At 37.2% G+C, this 23,236-nt stretch overlaps 2 protein-coding genes across 2 annotated transcripts in view; both read right to left on the bottom strand.

The window, feature by feature from the left end:
* Window positions 1-1,216: 1,216 nt before the first annotated feature.
* Window positions 1,217-15,209, bottom strand: LOC139141940 (uncharacterized). The gene is made up of 2 exons (XM_070711715.1): window positions 15,026-15,209; window positions 1,217-2,770 (listed from the first exon to the last, which is right to left on the bottom strand). Exons 1-2 carry the CDS (start codon window positions 15,121-15,123, stop codon window positions 1,267-1,269), a joined length of 1,602 nt encoding a protein of 533 aa, XP_070567816.1. The 5' UTR covers window positions 15,124-15,209; the 3' UTR covers window positions 1,217-1,266.
* Window positions 15,210-17,041: 1,832 nt separating this feature from the next.
* Window positions 17,042-23,236, bottom strand: part of LOC139141939 (cation-independent mannose-6-phosphate receptor-like) — a 59,010-nt gene continuing 52,815 nt past the window's right edge. The window contains exons 44-45 of the mRNA XM_070711714.1: window positions 17,996-21,947; window positions 17,042-17,635 (exon numbers count right to left, since the gene is read on the bottom strand). Of these exons, the coding sequence (XP_070567815.1) occupies window positions 21,627-21,947 (321 nt within the window). The 3' untranslated portion in view covers window positions 17,042-17,635; window positions 17,996-21,626. The remainder of the gene's footprint in view (window positions 17,636-17,995; window positions 21,948-23,236) is intronic.

Genomic DNA, 23,236 nt, shown 5'->3' with positions numbered 1-23,236 from the left:
TTTTATAGCATCAAACCCTGCAAGGTCACAAGTCTATGGGGCATAGCGTTCGCCCACGATCAGAGCACCAGCCTACCACCTAGCCTGACAGTCTCCTGTAGTTCATTCCTTATTCTCTTTTGATATTTATATGACCACAGACTTGGAGAAAGTATAAAATACACTATGCATTGTACGTACTGTGAATCTCGATGACCCATGCATGAAATTATGTAGCCTCTCCTTAAAACAATCGTACGAAACGATTAGCGTGGTAACCAATAGTTAGATCCCGGACACTATCAAGAGCTCCGATCGACTATCGCATCTTCAGAAAGCTTTATCTGAATTGCCAGATAAAACTTTTCTGAAACACACAAATTATGAAAGCAAATTATAAGACAGGACAAACGGTTATTATGATACCACGTCTCAGAAATACATTTATTTGTTTTGTGTATGAAACTGCAAATAGAACTTTCACCTACACTATTACTGTATTATTTTATTTCGCTGATGTCTGGGCTACACCTAAATCATAGGCCACTCGTTCATATCAAATGTGATTTCTTCACGATTCCACAAAATCACAAATTTGTACAAAACAAAACATACAAAATTACAAAGTATTAAGTAAAATAAATCTTTGAAACATTCTCCCTGTGGTTACAGGAACTCTCTTTACATGAGCTTAAAATTGCTTTGCTGCGAGTATTATTGAAATAGTGTGATTGTATAGCAATTACACATGTATGAACTTAGGTTTTATGAAAATCTATTGTTTGTACGATGGCCTTTCCACTGACACTACAGAAATCATACAGAGATATTCTATGCCAAAAGAAACGGCAAAACGATGTTGTGTCATACTCTTATTCCATTTTAATGACTTTAAGGTAGAATGCGCCTCGGGGTCAGATATTTTGACTCTTAACGTTTACAATTCTTTTCTGATATACCACTGAAGAGGCTAACCAATGCCCGTCTGTGCCATGCTTGGCCTTCCCTAAAATTCTATTGACCGAATTCCTACCATAACCTGGTCTTGCATTCCAGAGCAAAAGGATTACTCCCCACCGGCTGATGAGAAGCCCTGACCGCCCGTTACCTGCTTGCTCATAGGAAATAAATAATTACCCAAGAAATCGTTTGCCAACATCTTTCCAGAGCAGCTTTTCCTGACCTATTGCAGGATCCCTAGTTGTGCAGTCGATCGCTTTACTGGTCCATGAAAGGAAAGAAAAGAAAAGGATGACTTGTCTACTCATTAAAGTTCACGTTATTAGCCTATGGCAATCCGTCTTGCAAGGCACCTACAAGCAAATTTGCATACTCGTGGGCACGGGCTTGGCTCGTAATATGTGTGTAGTAAACCATACTGAGGTGTATCTTCCCACGAAGAGTGAGAATATAACATGAAAATATTGGTCCAAATTTCCCAGCAGTACAAGCATAACTGCCGACCAGTTCAAAGGCACGCCCACTTTCTCTGGTTACAAAGTCACACCTGCCCAAATTAGATAGAGCGAATAAAGCTCTACAGCGTCCGTCTGGTGTCTTGTCATTATTTTTAACCATTCTTATGGGATCGAGACCAAGAGTGTCATATAAATATTTACACATCTTAGCAACGCTCAAGGCATCGCCATCCAACATCTGGTGTACGTGTTGGTGGCACATTTTTGCAAGGTTCCAAAAATCTTCGCAGTTATTCACCTTTGGAACTTTGATTGGCATTTCCACCGCGATGAAGAACGCCCCCGCATGATTATCTCCCGCATTGGACGGTAAATACCTATCCATATTCACGTATAGAAGGGTTGGTATGGTAATTTTGGCGGGAATATTGTCACCAAATACGAGACGTACCATGGCAACAGCCGAAGCAGCAGTTATAGCACCGTGCACGCTGATGCCATTTTGCTTGCTCAGCGTCAGTATTTTAGACGTCACAGATCGGGGGATAACCACTGGTAAAATTTTCGCTTGCTTAGCAATATTGGAATTTTTCGCAATTTCAGATGAATGGTGTTTTATGTAGAGATTTTTGAAATTGAACATTTCTTTCAAAGCACGAGTTACTAATTTTGATTTTCTCCACAGTGGGCATTGCATATATCTCGGAATCAACCAAGCTGGGAGTTTATCATATTGGGAGGGCATCAACGGCAGACTCTCTACCTCAATTCTTCCGGCAGATCCGTCTTGGATCATTTCTAGATAGGTAAGCAGCTGATCTATTAACTTCATTCCGGTGTTGCCGTCCATGATCGCATGGTGATAACCAAAGACAATGTTGGTCCTGAATGGGTGACCAGTTTCACTCTCTTCAGGTGTGATTTCAACACTCTTCAAAAGCCAGACTCGCCAAAGTGGTCCGTTTTCCGTATCGTAGAGAATTTCTCCATCCGTCACTTGCGTTTCCTGCCAGTCAACATCATCTACAACACGTATATCTACCAAATTTTCTTCCTTTTCAATCTCTCTGTAAAAATAAGAGTCTTTCTTCCCCGTTGAATCTAGTTTTCTTGTGACCTTTGACCTGAGAAGTGGATATCGTCTGCTCAACAACAGCGTTGCGCCACGTAAGATGTCAAAACTTATCTTGACTTTCGATTCAACCACTAACACCCACATCGCGTTGGAGGAGTCGCTGTTATTCACGTACATATTTTCAATAAAGTTGAGTCTCCGCCCGAATTCCCTCTGCATAGGCGTGCCCTCGTTTGACCTACGATGGCCCACACGTGCTGATGGTATCAAACGGGGTCTGTCCTCAGCCATTGTAAATCTGTCATGAAGCGATATGAATGAATAAACACTACAAACGACGATTTCAATGATATTACACACACACAGATATATATATATATATATATATATATATATATATATATATATATATATATATATATATATATATATATATATATATATTTCGTGGGAATACCTGTCTATTTATAGATTTTTTTCGTTATTTTACTCTCAGCTGAGCCATTCATCCATCAATACATTTATAACTGATAATTGATGTAGTCATCAGCGAAAGTCGAAAGTTTTCCTGTGCGGTGAACTTACACTTGTTAATTTCTGGTTGTGTTTTGGGCCTCCGAATTCTCCAATTGAGAGTCACATGCCGGGAAATTGCAATATTCGTCTTACAGAGGAGGTGTGCGAAATACAGTTTTGTGCATGAATTGGTACACATACAGCACTTCACAACTTTCAGGACACCGATGGTGCAGGACTCTGGAATAAAGATCATATTGCCGCTTTCTTTCACAACTTACCTTGCCCTCGGATGTTGACCTGCGTGCCTGTGCATTGGCTTGAATGTATGCAGTCGGAGGCAATAGTACCACATGGGTCTTGTCTTACGGGTAAACATCTTACAAGGCTCGAGTGACCTCTGTGACCTCTCGAGTCAATTCTACCTTACACGATGTGTCTAGATGAACTTAATAGCCTAGCACACTATGAGTTTCCTACAACAAAGACGAAAAATCAAAACATGTATTAATGGGCGAACCTTTAAAAACCGGACACAAATTTGCCTCAATTGCAAGACATGCTTGATCAATAATACGCTGGAATGCAAATCCATCCATGCTTTGACCTTCTTTTCTCATCTACCCGATAATAATGTCGTTTGAGGTGCGAAGATGCTGCTACAATGACTTAAAACGGTGATTTTGTAGGAAATTTCAGTTAGTAGTGTCACTTCATTTTATTTTTGCGACTCAGTTGAAATGCATTAATGGCGTAGTCAGCAAAGGCCGGCTGTACATGCATGGTTGTGCACCCTTGTCCTTTTGGCGCGAACATTTTTATATTCAGTCAGTGTTCAATCGTATTCATTGACTTGTCCTTACCCTTCAAGTTGAGGTTTACCTCGCGACTGGTAGCTACAATACCATGACCCGTAGATTATGGGTTTCCCTCGGAGAGGTTCCCTATACACGTATTCTTCTTGAAGAAAGAGGCGAAAGGGCACGGAAACCATGCTGCATATGCTTATGAGGCTAAACTTACATAGGTCACATGAACCGCGTAGATAAGACCACAAACTGTTCATACACGCCAATTTAAACGTGACTGTAGAATCGTTTCAAAAAAAAGAACTGCCTGAACTATACTCGTAAGGTATTGATGCAAACATGAATAAGGTTGTGAATTCTACCAGCCCTAAATCGAATTTCAGAACCCCAGCACGTCAACAAAAACCATGCTGCCTACCTGATGTTCACGGCTTACGTCTGCGAACTTTATTTAATATTAACTATCGTTTTGTGCTGAGTCATCCAGCAGCGAGGGATGGATTTCTATCACGTGAATAACACGTGGCAAGTAATAATTGCAGATCTTAGTTTCAAAGCTACAGCTCCCCCTTTTACGATGTAGATACTCGATGGTGTTCGGGCTTGTTACAACCGATAACGTAGTAACTAACCGATAAAAAATTACTGATAACGTATCAAATCAACTGATAACGTAGTAACGAATTCGATAATGCAGTTTTTTCTAACCGATAACGTAGTAAAAATTCACTGATAACGTAGTAATATTTCCTTACCAATAACGTATCAACAAATTCACCGATAAGGTATCAAATCAACTGATATCGTATTGGATCAAGTGTTTCATGTGAATAGATTCATGGGGATGGATCTATCCTCAATCGATCGATCGTTCTCATGATCAATCGATAAATCCACCGATTGATCGATCGATGCATTGATCTATCAATCGATCGATCTTTCTATCAATTGAATGATTGAATGAATTGATTGATTGATGTATTAAAGGGACCAAGTCTGCCATTTTTCATGAATTTTGTTTGATACGAGATGCTACTTATATTGTTTGACATGTTGAAAGATAATGAATGAATGGGTGGGTGACCATGCATATATTCGACCCCGATTTTAGACAAATTAAATGAAACCATCACAAAATGAATTAATGGTCATGACCATTAATTCATTTTCTCGATGGTTTCAAGTATCATTCATTATCTTTCATAAGTAGTATCTCGTATCAAACAAAATTCATGAAAAATGGCCAACTTTGTCCCTTTAATACAATGATTGATAAATCTGTATATAATATATCGATCTTTGGATAGATAGATCGATCGTCGGATAGATAGATAGATAGATAGATAGATAGATAGATAGATAGATAGATAGATAGATAGATAGATAGATAGATAGATAACGTATGAATCAACCCATAATGTAGCCAAGTGAACAATAACGTATCAAATCAACCGATGACGTACAAAACAACCAATAACGTAGCCAAGTCAAAGAATAAAGATTCAAATCAACTGATTATGCATCGATTCAACCAATAAAGTACAAATCGACCGAAATACTATTAATAAATGAAAACTAAACGAATATAAATGGGTGTTGTATCTTTCGTTTTTTCATCATCAACTTCAGAGTTACATGTACTTGCAGTATACTGTTTTCATGATATTAACAGACAATATAATTCGAATTCAATCAATTGGGTAAAAGTATTGCTGCAGGATGAATTCAAGATACAACACACAAGTGAGTGTCTTGGTCGACACACTTTCTAAGTTGGGACGACTTGGAAAAAAGTTTCAACATGACCGATAATAAAATTTCGTTACTTACAAGTCAGTGTATCAAAATGATAATAAGTCTTTCCAATGTAACTCCCATCCTGGGACTGAATTACAGGTAAATCTGGACTCATTGTTTAATTGAATTCCTTATAATTACAAGTTACTACTGTAAGGGATGGACCATTAACCTTGGGAGGGGGGTGGTCACAATGAAATTGTGAAAATATTTTTTTTACTATTGTAAATTTCTGAAATTTTTTTTTCCAATTGAGATTAGCTGTGCAAATTTTTTTTTTCAGAGTAAATTTTCAGATTTATAATTTTTTTTTCGTTCGTCGCTGTCTGAAGATAAAGAGGGCAAACATGTGGTGCCAAGCACCACAAGCGGCCACGCAAGCGGTCACTGGGAAGAGGTCAGGAGAGGGGTGTCCCCCTGCTGCTGTTGGAGCATTTGAAAAATAGAGATAAAATGGTGTTATTTGGTGGCACTTGGGGAGTATTTTTGCGGGGGGTGGTCAGGAGGGGTGTCCCCCTCCTGCCGTAGGAGCTTTTGAAAAATAGAGATTAAAATGGTGTTATTTGGTGGCACTTGGGGAGTATTTTTCCGGGGGAGGTCAGGAGGGGGTGTCCCTCCTACCGTTGGAGCTTTTGAAAAATAGAGATTAAAATGGTGTTATTTGGTGGCACTTTGGGAGCATTTTTTTTCGGATTACACATCTCCTCTGAAACATGGTCTTCTTGCTCCTCAGTAGCTTCGCTATAGTTTTGAAAATTGACTATTTTGGTTTCCTGGCTTCCCTTTCTACTACGTGGTGAAATGCCTACATTCACCCCACCAAACATCATGCATATCTCATGATTTACAATTGATTTTGACAAGGTGAAAGCTGAAATAAGCTAAATAATATGTGAAATTTGCATATTTGTGTTTTTAGAGCAATTGTTGCCCTTTTTGATCAAAACATCTATTTCTCTGTAGCAGCATGTCCAAATTGATTGGATGTGTATAGTGTGTTGAAATTTCAATATTTGTCTTTTTGGGCAATTTATGCCATTCATGGTCAAAAAATCTGTATTCTCTGAAAGGGCTTGTCCAATTTCTTTGAAATTTGCTACACAAAAACGATAAACCATGCAGATTTATTCAGTATTTGCTATCGAGAAACTTTCAAAGTTCAACCCTTTTATGTGTTTTTTGTGTTGGGATTTGTTGGATAGATGACATTCTACGTAGTGTATTGTTGAATGTTAAAACATGTGTTGCTGTTGTTATTTGAGGCTGTTTTTTGAGAAAAAGAATTGAAAATGCCTTTTTAAAAGCAAAATAATACATAATGACTTGATATGTTGTTTTATCATTATTGACGTGTTTCTACTTGTTCACCCATTCTTGCATTCATCATTGTAATAAAATGCTGTGAAAAAAATGAAACTGATGTGGCCTGCATCTGTTTACCTTGATCTTAAAAGGCAAATACAACTTTCTGTCTTGACAACCATACCATAGTTTCAATGTTTTACCTAGTGTACCTGCTTGGTTTGTACGCAGGAAACAAGTAGAAAACAGGCTCTATAATTTCATAATTTTCAAGTGATCAGAATACAAAAATCCTGAAAAGATAAGATAATCACAACTTCCAGTATAAGGGATACAGTCACTCTAAATGTATAAATCAAAATTAAAAATGTGCCGGGAGGATGTATTAAAAATACAGAAAGTTGCTTACTGTCAGTAAAATCTAAAAAAATTCAAAATTTTAAAGACTTTTGCAGATTTTTTTTACGCCTTTGTCTTCTTATTATTTTTTTTTATTTTGCAAACTAGTTTGAAGATTTTTTTTTTCCTAACTTTCTGCTCTGAATTTTTTTTTTTTTCTGTTTTTGACCACCCCCCTCCCAAGATCTAATGGTCCGTCCCTAAGTAAGCCAAGTCAACGGATTTAGTAGACAACATATTCCATTTTCTTTCCTTTTTATCCTTTCTGTCGCGATTTAAGCTTACGTCAAGTCACATCTTGACAACGCAAAATTATTAAGTAGTCGAAAGTTTACCTAAACATGAAAAAGCGTCAATTGTACAAATGCATCATTAATATTCTTTGGTTAATTATACTAATACGCAGATATTTCTATTGGTGGCGTATCCAATATGTTTGCGAAATTTGCCATGTTGGCTGTCGGCGACGCGGCATCGCAATTGGTCTGTTGGAGCAAGAAAACAGTTCAGAAGGAAAAAGGACTTTCGTTTTGTAGCTGGTCCGATTACGTTGTTAACAAAAAACAAAAAAATGTTTTGTGATAGTCACATTCATATGCAATGAAAAGTATTCTCATGACTCGCTTGTATAACTTTTGTTGCAGTATGTATTAGAAAATTCAACGCTGAGCAATTTTGTCATGACTTTGGAAGCAGAGAAAGGAAACTTTTATTTTTCACAGACAAAAGGAAAGATCTGGAAAATCAATCACAAGTTGTAACTCACGGGGATTTAACTGACCTATGACCTCTGAGCGTAAATCCACTTAAAATCAAATTAATACCCGCTTTCCAGTTTGCTGTCGGTTCCTATTTTTAGGTTGTATGGTTTCACTAGAGACATCGTGTCAATGAAACTTGAAGTGAAGGGTTCCGCTGTCCCAACCCCTTTCAAAGTACTTTGACCCAGTAAAACAAGTAAAAGTGACAGGGCTGTACCAAAGCCAGTGATATGCAAGGGGAGAAAAAATATCTTTTCATCTTCGGAAGTGCTGGAGAGGAAACAATGTGGGATGTAGCCATCAAGCAGACAGAACAAGTACCAGTTGTCTCAAACAAAATTTATCTTAGTTTCAAAGGTACATTTCCCCTTTTTATGATATGGACCCTCAGAGGTGTTCGACCCTCGTGATTCAATGACTTTACACTTTCAGAGTCTTTCATCAGGTTTTCGGAGTTACCATCGTACTTGGCAAATATTAATAACCGTTAGACAGGCGTCCGTGGCCCAAGGCCAAATGGAGGACGAGGCACTGTATTTTTCAATCAGTAGTTGTTCATTATAGGTATTTTTCAGTGATTTCTAACAAGTTTTCGGTCCACTGCAATGTATTTTACCGTCATTTTACGTTACCATTGAGAGTGTAACTTCTTAGCAATGCCTTTCGGCTTTTCCTTCCTCCCGTACAATTTCCTTCCACACATTATTCTAGCCATGTGAGCTTTTATCACTTCCATTGTTTGTTTTTACTTTTACCAACAGCTGTAACCCTGAAGAAGGCAACCCACGAGTTGCCGAAACGTCGGTACTTTTGTCATATAGTTTTGAAATTAGAGCTCTTGGTTGAAGCTACCATATTCCACAACGCACTGTTATTTTAATATCATCATCAAAATGATATTGTTAGAGGTTTACAGCCAGATTTGAAGAAACATTCTTTAACATAACAAAATGCGATTGTCTTCGCTTCTGGTTGTGAGTACAAAGAAATACAAGGACATGTTAATTTGCCTTCCAATGAACTGCGTTGGTGCAATGAGACCAATATCAATCAATTGCCATTGCGTATAACATGGTTTAAATGATCAGACTGGACGCTGCAACTTTTGAGCAAGCATGATGACATCTGACCGAGAGGGCGCCGTCTTGCTAGCCTAGGTGAATTTCATAGGATAGTAAAGGAAAGTAAAAGTGATTTTTACTCTTTGCTATAACATACTGCAAGAATTCCATGAAATCAAAACTACTGAACTGTACATAATTCTCACTTATTTTTATTTTTTCTGAAAATTATATCTCTTCTGAACTGTTTACAAGCTTATCCCCGTGCGACTTAACCAGTGGAATTGACTCTGAAACTAAGAAAAAAATATTTTACAGCACAATTGTAAACCTCATTATGAATAGAATGAAGCAAACCCACTTACAGAAGGTGCAGTAATAAGCATGACAGATATACAGGAAGAGAAAAGTCAAAATTTTACAAATTAAATTCAATATTTCTTGAATAAGCAAGTGTTCAAAATTGGCATACATTGTTTCTGTTAGTAGTGACAAATATTCCACTTGGGAATTTGCATTATTTAAAGTACTTTATACTCCATGTCAAGTATGTGTTCATATGCTCACAGTAAGTAATATTCTATCTCAATTTGAATATCAGGAGCCATTTTGAGTAGTGCATGCTGGGTAGTTTCCACCACCTTGTCGTACCTTGGAGGAAGTTGTTTTAAATAATAAGGTATGTAAATTTAAATGTTCAACTTCTGTTTGGAATAATTCTCAACTATGTAAAGGTCTAGCTCCTTCAGAATTATCATCTTGAATAAACTGACAAACTTTGGCAACTGTACACACTAGGTTTAAATCAAGACTACTAAAATTTCTCGGTCTTCTTACATTCGCGTTTATCATTTGAATTTTTACACAATATAATTCATTGCAAATGAAAACAACCAATCAGAAATCACAATGTTTTTCTCCCCATGCACTATTGATGAAAAATAACGAAAATGAGAGATAGGATAACATGCATTTGTCTGTTTACTAAAATGAACATTGTATTTTAAACACGTTAAGCCCTCTGATAGTTGTCACATAGTTGTTTGGCAAAAATATTACTTGCAACCTCACAATTTTTACTTTCACTGTTAAAATAATGTGGCAAGCTTACAGTTGATCATTCTCTTACAAACACTCCAATCCCCTCACACATTATGTGGATATATTTTACTTTGGGGTTTGGAAGGTGTATTTTAAACAGACATGTAGATATAACCTTGATATTTCATTTTTTGTTCAATAAACGAAAAAACATTCTCATTCTAAGTATGTAGAAATACAACGTACCACCTTGAAAATTTGCAATGCACTCGGAAGAGTCGCTATACAGTTGAAACATGGATTCTGGTCAGGACGGAAACCAGTTTCCAATGACAGCATCACACAGAGAATGTATTAGAAAGTTCTACATTTTGGAATTAAGCAAGAAAATGAAAAAATTCACAGACAAAAAAACAACTGGAAAATACATCAAGGTGATGTAACTGAATGACCTATGACCTCTGAGCGTAAATCCAGTTACAATCAATGTGATACCCTCTCTCCAGTTTGCTGTCAGTTCTTTTTCTATGGATCGTGGTGTCACTGAGTCCCCTATCGTAGTATATCGGCCCTTCTAAATAAGTAAAAATGACAAAATCTACGTCAAGATTAAGCAAGGAGCTGAACCATCATACTGTTTTGACGGCATTGAATATAGTAAATCCTGCCATTAGCTATTCAGGTGTGAATGCGGCTCAATTCGTTAGTGGCGATTTGCCATGCAATTCTACAATAACGAATGGCCTATGCTTACTTGGAGTGAATGCTTCGCTAAACCTTGTATTATATATGCATAATCATGAGCCATGTACTTGAATTTGTCAATGAGTGATAATCTCAATAACTTAAGTACTTATGTAAGTTGAAAATGAAAAACACAAAACAAAACTGAAATACACTGTCTTTGAAACCCCTATTTCATTGTGTATAAATCTTACCCTACCATGGGACACAATATGTCGCAGCATATGTTGCTAGTTCAAGGGCAACGACAACAAAAACTTCCAAGGTCCTTACTCAACAGGTTTACCAAACTCTTTGTATAACTCTTGTTGATAAGAATCTTCTTAATTGGTAGTCTGATAACAAGCACTTGGAGAGGAAAGAGTCCTGTTAATTAATTAAGTCTGTGATTAAGAATGAGTTCAATGATGGTGAAAACGTAAAACGAATGTGGGCTGCCACCCTAATTACAAAAGGTCATTAAAAAAGTCAATAAGTAATTAAAGGTCAGGATGTTGCCAAATATTTTGCATTCTTTTATAACACAGACACATCACCAGCACCACATTTCATAAACGATATCTCTAAGTGTCAATGAATTGTATCACAGCACTGTTATATCAACATCTGTACACAGTTTCGTGAAATTTGATGCAGTATTCCTGGATTTTTTTACATATTCCACAAATATTCAATGTACAAAACAAAATATACAGAATGACAACATAAACATAAAATAAATCTTTCAAACATTTTCCCTGTGGTAACAGGGACTCTCTTTACATGTCCTAAAAACTGCATCTCTGCGAGTATTATTGAAATGGTGTGCGGTAATTTCTGAATATATGGTCTTAGATTTTGTCAAAATCTATTGTTGCTACGATCATAGCCTTTCCTGATACTACAGAAATCATACAGAGATATTTTATGCCAAAAGTAATGGCAAAACGACAGTGTTTTCTCATTCACTTAATCCAATTTATTTACTTTAGGGTAGAATGCAAATCGCGGACACATATTCGGACTCTTAAACTGTTACAATTCTTTTTCTGATCTACCACTGAAGAAGCTAACTCCTGTGCGTCTGTGCCAGATGCTTGACCTTCCCATAAAAAAAACTCTATTTGACCGAATTCCTACCCACTAACTTAGTCTTTCCATTCAGAGCAAAAATATTACTTTTCCCCGCCGGCTAATGAGAAGCCCTGTCCGCCCGTTACCTGCTTGCTCATTGGAAATAAATAATTATCCAATGAATCGCTTGCAAACGTCTTTCAAAAAAATACCTGCAAATGACCTATTGCAGGATCCCTAGTTATGCAGTCGATTGCTAAACTGGTCCATGAAGAAAAGAAAAAGATGACTTGTCTACTTATTAAAGTTCTCGTCATTAGCCCGTGGCAATCCGTCTTGCAAGGCACCTACAAGCAAATTTGCATACTCTTGGGCACGGGCTTGGCTCGTAATATGTGTGTGGTAAACCATACTAAGGTGTATCTTCCCACGAAGAGTGAGAATATAACATGAAAATATTGGTCCAAATTTCCCAGCAGTACAACCATAACTGCCGACCAATTCAAAGGCACGCCCACTTTCTCTGGTTACTAAGTCACCCCTGCCCAAATTAGATAGAGCGAATAAAGCTCTACAGCGCCCGTCTGGTGTCTTGTCATTATTTTTAACCATTCTTATGGGATCGAGACCTAGTTTGCCATATTAATATTTACACATTTTAGCAACGCTCACAGCTTCACCAGCTAAAGTCTGGTGTACACTTTGGTGGCATATTTTTGCAAGGTTCCAAAAATCTTCATAACTATTCACCTTTGGAACTTTGATTGGAATTTCCACCGCGATGAAGAACGCCCCCTCATGGTTATTTTCCGCATGAGACGGCAAATACCTGTCCATATTTACGTATAGAAGGGTTGGTATGGTAATTTTGGCTGGAATATTGTCACCAAACACGAGACATACCATGGCGACAGCCGAAGCAGCAGTTATAGCACCGTGCACGCTGATGCCATTTTGCTTGCTAAGAGTCAGTATCTTTGACGTCACAGATCGGGGGATCACCACTGGTAAAATTTTTGCTTGCCTAGCAACATTGGAATTTCTCGCAATTTCAGATGAATGGTGTTTTATGTAGAGATTTTTGAACTTGAACATTTCTTTCAGAGCACGAGTTACTAATTTTGATTTTCTCCACAGTGGGTATTGGTTGTATCTCGGAATAAACCAAGCTTGGAGTTCATCATACTGGGAGGGCATCAACGGCAGACTCTCTACCTCAATTCTTGAAGCAGATCCGTCTTGGATCATTTCAAGATAGGTAAGCAGCTGATCTATTAACTTCATTGCGATTCTGCCGTCCATGATCGCATGGTGATAACCTAAGACAATATTGGTCCTGAATGGGTGACCAGTTTCACTCTCTTCAGGTGTGATTTCAACACTCTTCATAAGCCAGAGTCGCCAAAGTGGTCCGTTTTCCGTATCGTGGAGAATTTCTCCATCTGTCACTTGCGTTTCGTGCCAGTCAACATCGTCTACAATCCGTATGTCTACCAAGTTTTCTTCCTTTTCGATCTCCCTATAAAAATAAGTGTCTTTCTTCCCCGTTGAATCTGGTTCCCTTGTGACCTTTGATCTGAGAAGTGGATATCGTCTGCTCAATAACAGCGTTGCACCGCGTAAGATGTCAAAACTTATCTTGACTTTCGATTCAACCACAAACACCCATGTTGCGTTGGAGGAGTCGCTGTTATTCACATACATAGTTTCAATAAAGTTGAGTCTCCGCCCGAATTCTCTCTGCATAGGCGTGCCCTCACTTGACCTACGATGGCCCACACATGCTGATGCTATGAAACGGCGTCTGTCCTCAGCCACTGTAAATCTGTCATGAAGCGATAGAATGAATAAACACTACAAACGACGATTTCAATGATAGTACACATAGTTACACACAGACAAATATTTACAGACACAGACACAGACAGACAGACACAAATATATATATATATATATATATATATATATATATATATATATATATATATATATATATATATATATATATATATAAGACGAGAAATATATGAACATATCTGATGAGTTGTAAAAGTATGTATGGAACTTAAAAAAGAAAGGGCCAAGTCTTTGACATTTCTTGGTCAATTATTGACAAAGCATCGAGCTACTCTAGCATAAACAAGCGATGTAATTTTTGTATATCAGAAAAGCTGCACATTATCAAGGCCGACAAATCTACGCTGTGAAACAAACGCTCTGAGTTAGTTTCAAAATGTCGCCACCAAAACAAATATTATATATCAAATTTTAACACCACCTACGTCCAAAACTAAATGAGAGTGTTGCTAAGGATATTTTCACCAGCATGTTCAATTACAGATATCATGATATTATTACTTTGTACTCGAAGTAATTTGTGTTATTATTTATAACGCTCTGCTTCCCGCATCGAGCACTGTAATTTCCCACGAGGACATCTGTATATTTATATATATATATATATATATATATATATATATATATATATATATATATATATATATATATATATATATATATATATATATTCATCCATAACACGATTGGAACTAATTAGGGATAATTGGATCTTCATAATTTTCAAATTTCTCAAAAATGATAGGTGCCCTATAGTTTAATGTTCCAATATTAGCAATTACTTATGAAAACAAGTGTGTAACGTAAAAAGAAAAACAGACGAGGTTACATTTGTAGATGAAATTGACATTACTTCACCATCCAATTATCCCAAATTAGTTCCAATCGTGTTCCATTCATTCGTGGGAATACCAATGTTTATTATAGATTTTGGTAGTTTACTCTCATCTGACCTACCTTCCAGCTCTCTCTCTCCCTCTCTCTCTCTCTCTCTCTCTCTCTCTCTCTCTCTCTATCACTGATAATTGATGTAGTCATTAGCGATAATCAAAAGTTTCCTGTGCCGCGAACTCTATACGTCTTACAGAGGAGGTGTACGAAATACAATTTTGTGCATAAATTCGTACACATACAGCACTTCACAACTTTCAGGACGCCGATGGCGTAGGGCTCTGTGATAAAGATTATATTGCCGCTTTCTTTTACAACTTACCTAGCCCTCGGATGTTGACCTGCCTGCCCGTGCATTGGCTTCAATGCATGCAGTCGGATGCAATAGTACCACATGGGTCTTGTCTTACTGGTAAACATCTTACAGGGCTCGAGTGACCTCTCAAGTTAATTCAATCATACACGGTGCAGAGTGTCTGAAGCGCACTAGTACACTATGAGTTTCCTAAAACAAAGACGAAAAATCAAAACATGTAGGAATGGACGAACTGCTTTAAAAGACGAGACATAACTTTGCCTATTACCCTAAAATTGTATTACATGTTGGTTCGATAATACGCTGGAATGTACATCCATCCATCTCATCTACCCGATATTAACATGGTTTGACGTGCGAAGATGCTGATACAATCAGGAAATTTCAGTTGCTAGTGATAGTCTCAGGTTAACACTTCATTTTATTTTTTGCTTCGTACACATGCTACACACATATTCTTGTTCAATAAAGAGGCGAAATGGCTCGGAAACTAAACTTAGGTCACATGAACCGCGTAAATAAGACCTACACACTGTTCAGACACGTCCATAAAGATGTGACTGTGGAACCGTTTCATAAAAAAAGAACTGCCTGAACTCTATACTCGTAAGCTATTGATACAAAAACAAAATTTAATTTGATTGAGAATTCTAAATCGAAGTACAGAACACTGTCAACAACATTTATACTGCTTACCTGATGTTTACAGTTTATGTTCTGCGAACTTTATTTAATATTAACTATCGTTATCAATTGTTTTGTGCAGTCATCGACCAACGAGTGATGGATTTCTATCACGTGAATAAAGCGTGACAAGTATTGAATACAGATATCAGTTTCAAAGGTGCAAGTCCCCCTTTTAAAGATGTAAACACTAAGAGGTGTTCGACCCTTGTGATTCAGTGACTTTACACTTTCAGAGTCTTTCATCAGGTTTTCGGAGTTATCATCGTAATTGGCAAATATTAATAACCATTAGACAGTTGTCCTTGGCCCAAGGTCAAATAGAGGAAGAGGCACTGTATTATTCAATAGGTAGTTTTTCATTATAGGTATGTTTCGGTGATTTCTAACAAGTTTTCAGTCCACGGTAATGTCTTCGACCGTCATTTTACGTTACCATTGATATTGCAACTTTTTAGCCATGTCTTTCTTGCTGTTTCTAACTCATGAACAATTTCATTTTACACTTTATTCTAGCTATATCAGTTTTTATCACTTTCATTGTTTGTTTTACCAACAGCTGTACCCTGAAGAAGGTAACTCGTGAGTTGCCGAAATGTCGGTACTTTTTCATAAAGTTTTGAAGTTAAACCTCTTGGTTGAAGCTGCCATATTCCACTCAGCACAGTTAGTTCGATATTATTAATATGATATTATTAGAGGTTTATATCCAGATTTGAGGAAACATTCTTTTACATGACGAAATGCGATTGTCTTAGCTTCTGGTCATGAGTACAAAGAAAGACAAGGACATGTTACTGCGGACGCCAACTTGTACCGGAAACCAATTTGATAAGTAATTGATAAGCACAGGAAATTAGGATCAGTGTTTACACTCGCATGTTCATATCACACATTTGGTTCTACAGTACAACACGATTGGAACTAATACAGATAATTGGATTAACATATTTTTCAAATTTCTCAAAAGTGTTAGATGCCATATAGCTGAGTAATGTCCACATACAAAATGTGTTGATAAGCCAGACATAAAAAGTTGCAGACTCATTTCATTACTGGTTAGAAAAACATTGAAATCTTTTGTGATTTGCCTCCCAATGCACTGCGTCGGTGCAATGAGACCAATATCAATCAATTGCCATTGCGGATAACATGATATAAACGATCAGACTGGACGCTGAAACTTTTGAGCAAGCATGATGACAGCTGACCTAAAGGGCGCCCTCCTGATAGCCTGGGTGAATTTCATAGGATAGTAAAGGAAGGTACGAGTGATTTATACTCTCTGCTATATCATACAGCAAAAATTCCATGAAATCAAAACTAATGCACTGTACATAATTCTCACTTATTTTTATTTTTTCTGAAAATTAAATCTCTTCTGAACTGTTTACAAGCTTATCCCGGGGCAAATTAGCCAGTGGAATTGACACTGAAATTAAGAAAAAATAATTTACAGCACATTTGTGAACCTCATTACGAATAGAATGAAGCAAACCCACTTACAAAAGGTGCAGTGATAAGCATGACAGATATACAGGAAAAGAAAAGTCAAAATTTTACAAATTTAACATTTCTTGAATAAGCAAGTGTTCAAAATTGACATACATTGTTTCTGTGAGACCAAGTGACAAATATTCCACTCGGGAAATTGCATTATTTAAAGTACTTTAAACTCCATGTCAAGTATGTTTTCACATGCTCACAGTAAGTAATATTCTATCTCAATTTGAATATCAGGAGCCATTTTGAATAATGCTTGCTGGGTAGTTCCACCACCTTGTCTGTTGTACCTTGGAGGAAGTTGTTTTAAATAATAAGGTATGTAAATTTAAATGTTCAACTTCTGTTTGGAAAAGCTCTCAACTTTGTAAAGCTCTCCTTCAGAATTATCATCTTGAATAAACTGACAAACTTTGGTAACAGTACATACTAGGTTTAAGGTAGTATGCACCTCGAAAGTGAAAGACTTAAACTTTTGCTCTAACTTTCCTCAAGGAATCTTTCAATCATTCTCTTTCAAAATCAAGAATAAAAATAGAGGGTCACCGTGCAAATTTTGGTACTAGAGAAACAAATTACCCAAGATTTACCGATATTAGAAATTCAAAATGGCCGCCATCCCTGTGTTAACTCTATGGAGAAAAATAAAAATTTCCGAATTTCGAAAAACTAAGCCGTAAAAAGTTTTCTTTCACCAAGAGCTTTAAAATGAACCCCCACATGTGGTATATCAGAAGAGAATTGTAAAAGTTTCAGAGTCCGAATGTCTGTCCCCGAGGTGCGTTCTACCTTAAATCAAGACTACTAAAATTTCTCGGTCTTCTTACATTCGCGTTTATCATTTGAATTTTTACACAATATAATTCATTGCAAATGAAAACAACCAATCAGAAATCACGTTTTTCTCCTCATGCACTGTTGATGAAAAATGAGGAAAATGAGGGATGGGATAACATGCATTGGTCTGTTTACTAAAATGAACATTGTATTTCAAATATGTTAAGCCCCACTGGTAGCTGTGAATATACAAAGCAATTGGCAAAATTATTACATGCAACGTCACATTTTTTACTTCAATACACTGTTTAAATAATGTGGCAAGCTTGCAGTTGATCATTCTCTTACAAGCACCCCATCCCTTCACACATTATGTGGATAAATTTTACTTGGGGGTTGGGAAGGTGTACTTTAAAGAGACATGTAAACATAAGTTTGATATTTCATTATTTGTTCAATAAATGAATACACTATGTCATTCTAAGTATTTTGAAATACAGTGTACCAGCTTGGAAATTTGCAAAGCACTCAGAAAGAGTCATGTTACTGTCAAAAAATGGATTCTGGTCAGGACGGAAACCCATTGCCAATGACAGCATCACACAGAGAATATCAGAAAGTTCAACACTCAGCAGTTTTGTTATGACTTGGGAAGCACAGCAAGAAATTTTTTTCACAGACGAGAGATCTGGAAAATACATCAGATGTTAGAGCTCAAGGAGATGTAACTGACTGACCTATGATCTCTGAGCATAAATCCACTTAAAATCAAATTATTACCCGCTTTCCAGTTTGCTGTCAGTTCCTAGTTTTGGGTTCTATGGCTTCACTAGAGTCACAGTTTCACCAGAACTTGAAGTGAAGGGTTCTGCTGTCCCAACACCTCTCAAAGTACATTGACCTAGCAACACAAGTAAAAGTGACAGGGCTGTACCAAAGCCAGTGATATGCAAGGAGAAAAAAAATATCTTTTCATCTTCGGAAGTGCTGGAGAGGAAACAATGTGGGATGTAGCCATCAAGCAGACAGAACAAGTACCAGTTGTCTCAAGCATAAAATTTATTTATTGCTGAGCCTGATTTTCTGCTGATATCAGCAACTGTAGCTTGCACTATCTTACAAGCCAATGAGAAACCTTCTTTTATTTGTCATTCATGCAGGCACTAAATCAAGCAAGTCCTGATTATTGCATATCAAAATAAATATTTTCCCCTCTCTCCATCTCTGATGTTTTGTTAGGACCAGATCAATTTACAAATGTGTTTGTTTATGTTTACAACCACATAATTATCTCTTGATCTCTATTATTTTATATTTATGGCCCTTGCTATCACTGATACCAGTTTCCATCTTTATGTACTTAACCAATACGAACAAAACCCTTGCAATCAATTGAAGATGATGGGAAGACTGGAATGCCAGGATAGTTTTCATTGATGGCTCTTCAAATGTAATACACATGATTAACAAAATTTACGTCAAGATGAAGCAAGGAGCTGAGCCATCATACTTTTTTGACGGTATTACATATAGTAAATCCTGTTATTAGCTATTCAGGTGTGAATGGGGTTCAATTGCAATTTGTTAGTGGCGATTTGCCATGCAATTCTACAGTAATGAATGGACTCCGCTCATTTGGAGTGAATGCTTCCATAAAAGAGCACTAAACCTTGTACTACCAGTATATCTGCATTATCATAACCCATGCACTTGAATTTGTCAATGTGTGATAATCCCAGTAACTTAAGTACTTATGTCAGTAACATGACAGAAACAAAACTGAAACACATTGTATTTGAAACTTGTATTTCATTGTGTACAAATCTTACTTTGCCATAGGACATGATGGCATTGCAGCATGGGGTGCTGGTTCAAGGGCAACGACAACAAAAACTTCCAAGGTCCTCCTTACTCAACAGGTTTACCAAACTCTTTGTATAACTCTTGTTGAGAAGTATCTAAAATAATAATATATGTTTTTGGTAATGGGTATGAAAACACAGACACATGACCTTTGAACTATGGTAATGACACTGCTATGCATACCATGACTGATAAGGTAGTTCACACCTCGAAAGTGAAAGACTTAACTTTTGCTCAAACTTTCCTTGAGGAATCTTTCAACCATTCTCTTTCAAAATCAAGAATACAAATCGGGGGTCACCATTCAAATCTTGGTACTAGGGAAACAAATAACTCAAGATTTACTGATATTTAAAATTCAAAATGGCTGCCATCCCTGTTAACTCTATGGAGAAAAACACAATTTTTGAATTTCAAAGCCAGTGAAAAGTTTTCTTACTCCAAGACCTTTAAAATGAATCCCCATAAGTGGTATAATAACAGAAAAGAATTGTAACAGTTTGAGAATCCAGATTTGTGTCCTCGAGGTGCGTTGTTCCTTAATTTACTAAAGAGTACCGGACAAAAATGAGTGGCAAATCCTCATGTACCACTCATCACCTTAGTGCTAGGAGGAATACACCATGCATGTATGTACTATGCAAAATTGCCGTATTTGTGAGATAAGCTTATTTTGTGAGACAAGCTCTTTTGTGTTGCTGTGACTGCAACTGATAGCATCATTGGCCTTTAAACTTGACACACAAGGCAGAAGTGAAAAGTAACCATTTTCAAGATGGCATAAATCTGTAAATACTTTTTTTTTGTAATTTTTCACATAGCCAAGTCAACCCACTTTACAGTATACCTTATACCAAGATGATAATATCCATTGGAAAACATAAGTTCCTGCGTATAGGACCTTCTGTTGAGAATCTTCACGCAAACTCGTACTTTGCTACGTCTGAGAATACAGAGACATATGTTGATCGCTGACATGCATTTCCCATGAATAGTAAAAAAAGTTGTAAATAGAATTTTTTTCACATGACACAGAGTTAAAGCAAACAGTACTACATGTCAATGATACCACCTCCAAACTGTACAAAGACTGCCCTTTCACCAATCAGACATACCAAAGCACCAAATCTTCCTCATTCATTAGAAATCATTTGCATTGTATATTGCTGATAAAAGATTCTGATTTGAAAATCCCGTTGCCCTCAATCCCACCAGAATTATTTAAGACTATCTGCTCCTGCAGTTAGGGTGATCCTGAGATCCCTCTGAAGTTTTCTGTTAACGAAATGATGATGATAATGGCACAGAATTACCAAAGAATGTTACTGCCGAAAAAAGAGGATAGTCGAAAACAACCCCTACCTACAAAATGTTATGTATGCATTATCATATATGATTTTAATGAGCAAATTAATTTTTGTAGAAAACATATCTATTATGTAATTCAGAAAATTGGCAAATAAGCAACCGAGCCGTGATGCACAAACTTCAATGCTCTGGGATGCAGGCATTCTAGAATACCACACTGAAGGTGAACCTAAATCATATGTACAAATACACTGCTGATCCAAGCTGCTGATTTTTGTCTGCATATTCACTCCCTATCTCAGGGAAAAATACCAATATCGGCTGGTATAGCAGCATTTTTAATTGCACTTAAAAATATCATTCTTCATTGGCATGGCAATAATTTAATTCTTTCACCCCCATGGTTTAGTCCAAACCTATTGTTATCAATGGTAAATATGGACCTGTTTACAGGGAATAGGGGGTGAAAGGGTTAAACATTCAGCATGTCCTCGTCACTGTCGTCATGGTACTCAATACTCTTTCCTTTGAAGGGACCATTTTTCACCCGAGTTCCACTGACGTCCAGCATCTCTTCATCTTTTTTGCTTTTACTTTTCTTCTTCTTTTTGTCTTTTTCTTCATCTCTACCCGTAGCGCCACCTTTCAGCCTCCTCTCCCTCCTGCTCGGTGGAGGGTCTGGCTCACTGGCAATGATTTCAGTCGGCTGAAGGATTTCGTCTTCGCTCTCATCGTCATATTCTCTCTCTGCGGTGTTAATCAAAAGATCAGATTCTTCGTCATTCTCCGCAAGCTGGAAAGAAAACAGACCATGTCATTAGTTACTTCTTACTGACTCAGATTAGGCCAAAAAATAAATAAATAGTGCTGTTCCAATAACATGGTTTTCAAAATAGGGTAGGCAGGCAGGGATTTTTTTTTTCCAAAAATATTTTATTTTTACAGTTTTCAGGGGTTGACCTTTCCACTTACCCATCATGCTTTTGGTCTGTTAACGTGATTCTACATGGTGTTGGTGAATCTATGAAGCGATCACTAAAGTTTTTTGTTTTGTCACAGAAACATACATAGTTATTGTGATTTTTGAAATGACAGGGCACATTTTAAGGTATCTCAGGGCTCTTTCACTCCTTGGTTGATTGATTGATTGATTGTTTGATTGATTGATTGATTGATAGAAAGAGGGATCATTTTCCCTCCTCCGTCACTTTCAATTTTTGCTGTCATTCCTGAGTCTAATTCTAGGTTCTCTTTCACCCATCTCTTTATTTCTGTTGCTTAACATCTTTGTTTGTTGCAACTTCAACACTGACAAATCCACACACAAATGTACACATATACCTGACCAGTACACATACCAACATCTGGTACATACATGTACCAATGCAAGAGTACACACACAATGGAGAACAAACATCAGGTATGTGATCACACACACAATCATACAAAGCACAAATGAGTGTACATACACACCACAGTTCCCAATAACTTGGAAAAAAGTGGGCAGTCAATTTACATGATAAAGTGTAATTTGCATATTCTTGTGTTGTGAAAATGTACTCTCTTGTATTGCTATTACAACCCTTTTCAGAATTAGAGCGCGAAGCCACTGCAGTGAACTGCAATAAAACTGCTTACACTAATTAGTTTCAGCTGTAGCCTTCGCCACTTTGGTGTTGAACAAGGCTACTTGATAAAGACCAAAAAGTCTGCTTGTACAAAGGCAAAACTAGCTCTGCCTGAGGCTCGAGTTGTAAATGAGAGTTTACGGTTGGCACCCTGTGTTCAAGATTAAGATACAATGTAACATTACCATGCACTGGTCCATGTACAAATCTTTTTTATTTCAACTTCCCCAGACAAACTGTCTGCATGGGACATACAATGTTGTCGACTTTGCCAGCTGGCTACAGCTGAAACTAATTGGTGTGAGCAGTTTTATTGCAGTTCACTGCAGTGGCTTCGCGCTCTAATTCTGAAAAGGGTTGTAACATATGAATTGATTACTTGAAAACAGGGGAGTGGGGATGCCCTACCCCTCAAAATCTCCCATGACCATACACACAACACACACTATACATA

The sequence above is a fragment of the Ptychodera flava genome, chromosome 10, assembly GCF_041260155.1.
Source record: "Ptychodera flava strain L36383 chromosome 10, AS_Pfla_20210202, whole genome shotgun sequence".
NCBI lineage: Eukaryota > Metazoa > Hemichordata > Enteropneusta > Ptychoderidae > Ptychodera > Ptychodera flava.
The sequence above is the reverse complement of the archived record's forward strand: the minus strand, read 5'-3'. Positions and strand labels throughout refer to the sequence as shown.